The sequence below is a fragment of the Nematolebias whitei genome, chromosome 21, assembly GCF_014905685.2.
Source record: "Nematolebias whitei isolate Nwh7 chromosome 21, NemWhi1, whole genome shotgun sequence".
NCBI classification, from domain to species: domain Eukaryota; kingdom Metazoa; phylum Chordata; class Actinopteri; order Cyprinodontiformes; family Rivulidae; genus Nematolebias; species Nematolebias whitei.
Genome location: NC_056518.1, coordinates 35,374,899 through 35,380,853, shown reverse-complemented (window position 1 = coordinate 35,380,853; position 5,955 = coordinate 35,374,899). Strand labels below are relative to the sequence as shown.

At 42.5% G+C, this 5,955-nt stretch overlaps 1 protein-coding gene across 1 annotated transcript in view; it reads left to right on the top strand.

The window, feature by feature from the left end:
* The window catches only part of palm1b (paralemmin 1b), a 59,113-nt gene that overhangs the window by 46,492 nt on the left and 6,666 nt on the right, over nucleotides 1–5,955 (top strand). The window contains exon 3 of the mRNA XM_037695528.1: nucleotides 1,290–1,370. Coding sequence (XP_037551456.1) covers nucleotides 1,290–1,370 — 81 coding nt within the window. The remainder of the gene's footprint in view (nucleotides 1–1,289; nucleotides 1,371–5,955) is intronic.

The following is a 5,955-nucleotide window of genomic DNA, read 5'->3' as shown; positions in this document are numbered from 1 at the left end:
CAGCGCCCCCACAGGCGAGCGGGGGAACAGGTTGCTTCAACAGGTTGCTTCAACAGGTTGGCTCGACTGCACAGTGCAGTGTGAATGCAAACGCACCAGCTCAAATGTAACAAAAGGTCATGAATATTGGTCCCGAACCGAACCCAGTCTACCCGACTATCTAGTGTGAAAACAACCTTAAACTCAAAGCAGTCTGCTCCTCAGATAAATAACGTTAAATTATTATTTTATATATGAATGTTTCTGTTCAGTCCCTGAGACGACTTCTGTTGTGACTTGGAGCTTTAGAAATAAACTGAACTGAATTGAATTTGTGAAAGTGAAAATTAGTAATGTCAAAAACCACATAAGGAACTACTGTTGTACAGCACTTTATGATTTTATGTCTGTGATAAGCGCTCTATAAATAAACTTTACTTACGAACTACAACAGGGCTATTTAACTGGCAACCCGGGGGCCAAATCAGACCATGGGTGTGCGGCTCCATTCGGCCCACAAATGGGTTCATTTTTAAATAAAACTAGATTTTAAATCTCCTGATTCATGCTCAATAATCTAGGCAGAAAAATCCAACAAAGTTAACTTTGTTGGATTTTTCCAGTATTATTGAGCATGAATCAGGAAATTTTCAACCACTTTGGTGATGACTGCCTCTGACAAGTCGGCGGAGGAGAGGGCAGACTCCAGAAACCATTTTTAAACTGGTTGACCCACTACGTGAAGGTGCTCTTTATAAGACTGAGTTTGTTGTAGCTCCTCGGACTGATGGAGTCTTTTGGATGAAAGACGAAACGTCTCAATAAAAAGAAACTGCCCAAAGGACCTGACTGAACTTTGTTGGATTCATTCATTCATTCAAACTTTCTTTAAACAGGTGAGCCACGAGGACTCATTTACAAGAGACACCTGGAAAATAGATAGATGGATAGATTTTAAATCGTAAAACAAACTTACTTAATGAGAATAAGTGCTGGATGTCCGGTGTCTGTGACTCATGAAAATATATTTAAATCTGCTCGTGTCCTTTTAATTAGGAAAAATTATTTGAATTATGTGTCATGGTGCTAGATCTTTAAATTTATTCTTCATTTATTTGTTTTGTTTGTTTGTTAATTTTGAGCTTCTTTACATTTTTTACTCATGTTGCTGCTTGTGTTTTGATTTATTTCATGACTTCCTGTTCTTGTAATACGTTACACCGATGTTAGTGAAAAAGTCAGACATTTTGTACTTTGTCATTTCTGTTGTATGATTTGTAGCTCTTGTCATTGTGTGTGTTTGGTAATAGGAGAAGAGGAAGAAGCAGACCGAGATAGAAAACAAGAGAAGGCAGCTGGATGATGATCGACGACAACTCCAGCATCTTAAGGTAAAGATACTTTCACACAAAAACACAAATGAGTCAAATTTGTTTGTTTTCTAGGAGAATACACGAGTGAATCAAAAACTTTATTTCTTGTACCACTAGAGCCTGATGTTTTAGCGTTTTTACAACTAAGTATGCTTAGCTGTTCTTTAAAAGCATAAAATGTTTTGTCACAACACACCTGCAACATGATGCAGTAAGATATGACGGCAGTCACAGACCTAACGTTGCCTTAAAAAGTTACTAAAATGACCTAAACATATCTTTTACAATATTGGACTAAAAGTATGGTTCAAATCAGCTATATGTAACAGTAATGAAATAAAGCTAGAAAATGGTGAACAACGGTAAATAACAGTGATCACAACATGAATCATAATGTCCATGTTGATGATAACAATAATGAGAAAGTCTCAGAAATTTCACAGGGCACTGACAGTCAGCAAAAAAGATTAAGTCATGTCATCTGGACAAGTTTCTTTAAGGGAGAAACGTTTCGTCTTCCATCCAGAAGGCTTCATCAGTCTGTGGACTGCCAACTACATCTGTCCCATAAGTAGCCTTCATTGCTGTGTGGCCTTGGGGTCCTCAATTGATTCCATTCTGTGTTCGTTTGTCTCTCCTTCCTGTCCTCTCAACCAGCTGGTCAAAGCAGATGGTCTCTTGTCCTGATCCTGGTTCTGCTGGAGGTTTCTTCCTGTTAAAGGGAGTTTTTCTTTCCACTGTCTCCACTGTGCTTGCTCAGGATGGGAGACTGCAACAAAGCCAAGATTCAACTTGTCTGCTGGATTCCTTAGATAGAGAACTTTACTAATTGGATTTTATGTGAATGTTCCTGTAAAGTCCCTGAGACAACTTTGTTGTGATTTGGCGCTATAAAAATAAACTGAATCAAATTGAATTGATTGTTTTGGGCAGATGGGTCCTTTTGCATGTATCAAGTCTGCTTCTGAGATTCCAACGGGAGGTCGTCTTGAAACACAGCAATGAAGGCTACTTAATGGAACAGATGTGGTTGGCAAGCCGTAGACTGATGAAGTCTTCCGGATGGAAGACGAAACGTTTCTCCCTTAAAGAAACTGGTCCAGATGACATGACTTAACCCTTTCTGTTGTTGTCTACCTGGATGATTGAGCTTACAAACCTTGGCATTGACAGTCAAAGCACAAAACTGGAAACACTGTCGTAAGCTGCCACCAGGTCTACAGAACACTTATAGACTGAATAATCAAGCTCCCTTCAGCTGAGGGCTTGGAAGTATCCCCACAATCACCCAACACCTCCTCCCTGAGCAATTTCAGAGTAGGAGAGAGTCTAGCCTCGCCCCAGTTGGGCTTCAAAGCCAAAGCTGTGCATAGAGGTGAGTCCAACTATGACCAGCTTGTTCCATGCCCCTAGACCTAGTTTGTACCACCAGGAATGGCCTGGCAGGCTCAGGGATCCTCCCTCACTTGCAGCCAGGCTTGTATTGCACTCTACTTTGATGGTCTTCCTCGTAGGTGGCGGGTCCACGTGGAGGTAGCATCCTATCTTTCTTTTGGGCTTGGCCTGGCCAAGCCCCAAAAATCAAGGCTCAAGCTCCCCCCAGGCCTGGCTCCAGGGAGGTGCCCCAGGTTCCCTTCTTCAGGCAAGGTTTTTCTAAAGCATATGTTTTGTCCATCGAGGGTTTTGAGTTACCCTTATTCTGGCAGAGGCCTGTTTGCAATAGGAGACCCTAAAACAAAGTTACTATTTTGCTGCCCAATCAAAATCACATGTTGCTTAATGAAGATGACCTCCCACTGAATATGTGAGAAAGACTACAGATGAAGTCCGAGGAAAGTAAAGCAAAGTTGGACATTCTAGGGTGACAGGAAGTGATGCCGAAATGTGACAACTGTAAAGAAAGGAACCCACTTCTCTTTGGAAGATACAGACCCTTTCCAAAAAATTAGAACATAAAACTTCCATAATTCCATTCAAAAAGGTAATCTTTAATAGTTGATAGATTCAGGGCCCACTAAGCAATTTCAAGTATTTATTTGTTTATTTTTACATAATTTGAGCTTCCAGCTCATGAAACCCACAAAAACAGGATTTCAAAAAATTTGAATACTGTGAAGACATCAGTCCACACTTCTCAGTTTTAGCAGAAAAAAAAGATATTAGGATCAGAACAAATCAATCAAAATATGGTTCTTTCAAATCAATATATCAATCTTCAATAGTTGGTTGTGAATCTCTTTGTCTTAATCTCTGCCTCGATGTGACATTGAGACAATCAGCCTGTGGCATTAACTGGGAGTTATGGAATTGAGACCATCAGCCTGTGGCATTGACTGGGAGTTATTGAAGCCCAGATTTCCTTGATGCTGTCAGATCTTCTTTGTTATTGGCTCTGGTGCTCCTCATGTTCCTCTTGAGAAGACCCCATAGATTCTCAATGGGGTTTAGGTCCGGCCAGTTGGCTGGCCAGTCAAGCACTGTGGCATCAAACCAGGTTCTGGTGCTTCTGGCAGCATGGGCAGGGGCCAGGTCCTGCTGGAAGATGAAATCTGCATCTCCATACAGATCCTCAGCAGAAGGAATCATGAAGTCCTCAAACATTCTGGTAGACTGTTGTGGTGACCTTGGATTTAAGAAAGCAGAGTTTACCAACACCTGCAGTGGACATTGCACCCAGATCATGACTGACTGTGGATATTTCACACTGGACCTCAAGCAGTATGGGTTCTGTTGCTCACCCTTCTTCCTCCAAACCCTTGGACCTTGATTTATGAATGAAAGACACACTTTACTGTCATCGGAGAAGAGGACCGAGGAACCTAACACTTGTAGTCCATCTCCTGGATGAGTCTGAATGTGGTGTTTTATGAAGCTGTGACTCCGCCTCATTCCACTCTTTCTGGATCTCTGACAGATTCTGGAATCTTCTCTGGTTGATAATCCACTGAAGCCCACGGTAATCTCTGTTGCTGGTGCATCTACTCCCGCCACATTTTGTCCTTCCACTAGACTTTCCATTGATGTGCTTGGACACAGTGCTCTATGAACAGCCAGCCTCCTTAGCTGTGAACTTTTGTGGCTTACCCATCCTATGGAGAGTTGTTATGTCTGCAGTCTTCCCCATATTGAACCGAACTGAGAATTGAACCAAACTGAAGCAATTTAATGACACCTGGGGAAACCTGTGCAGGTGCTTTGAGTTTAGTAGATGATTAGTGTCACACTCAGTTTAAAACATTCATGTCCTGCAACATTTGGGCTGATGTCTTCACAGTTTTATAATTTTTTGAAATCCTGTTTTTGTGGGTTTCATGAGCTGGAAGCCCAAATTATGTAAAAATAAACAAATAAATACATGAAATAGTTTAAATTGTGGACCCTGAACCTATCATCTATTAAAGATGAACTTTTTGAATGGAATTATGGAAGTTAAACAACTTTTCCATGATATTCTAATTTTTTGGAAAGGGTCTGTAATTCAGAAGCTTACCGCAGGACGAGAAGTAAAAGTGTTGGTGAAACGACCGAACCTCAGATTTAGAAAACGTCAAGTTATTTCCACATGTCAGTCTGTCTGTCCGCTCCTCCCTAACTGCTGCTGTCATGTTCTGAGTGGACCACAGACGGCTCCTCCACATGCTGTACACACACACACACACGCACACGCACACGCACACACGCACACACACACACACACACACACACACACACACACACACACACACACACACTACAAATGCCTCTGACTCCAGTGGTGTGTGTGCATGTGAAACTATTTGTGACATGCACTGTTGCCCCTGTGTGCTCCCACTTTTATCTATTTTCAGAGCCAGCCATTGAGAGTGTGCATGTGCACATGCATGGATCCTTAGTGAAAGAACACAAAGGTTCTGGACAATGTGATGGGCTTTGACTTTTGTCCCACTCCCACCAACAGGAAACTGCTCGTACGCCCACCGCACCCACACTTGGCCTCACACTGAGACACACATATGGGCAGACACACGTGCGCAGACACGCACACAAAAAGAAGACGTGTAATCTGTCCGAGGCTTCTTACGTGCACCAAGTATCCATTTAATAAGAGTAGCAGTTGTGCTGGGAAAGCCAAAAAGCACAGCTGGGTTACAACCTACGTGCTACGTAGTTAAAGCACACATGCATGATCGTGCACGCTGGGTCTTAGTGTTTACAGCGTTAAAACAGAAACATGACGTTCAGAAAAACAACCTGACAGGGTTCATGGGACGTTTCTGCAACTTTAAGATAAACTTTGAAACAACGTGCACAGCAGGACTTTATGGTTCGGATGAAAACTGTTTCAGAGAAGTTGGATCAGAGTTAGTTCTTCAGTTCTCCAGATGTTTGCTTCTGTCTGGGACCGTCTCCTGTCCCAGTTCCGCCCTTTGTCTTTTTCAGTTTTCACTCCACACAACAATGGAGAGAGGCGCAACTGCAGCGGGCCGGCTTTTCATAAAGCTGTGTGTGTGTGTGTGTGTGTGTGTGTGTGATGTCAGACACTGTAGCAGGGTGTGGTGAGACTGAGAGCAGAATAGATGAGGAGGAGGGAAAGCAGGGTTGGATTTAGTGCCCGGGCCGGGGG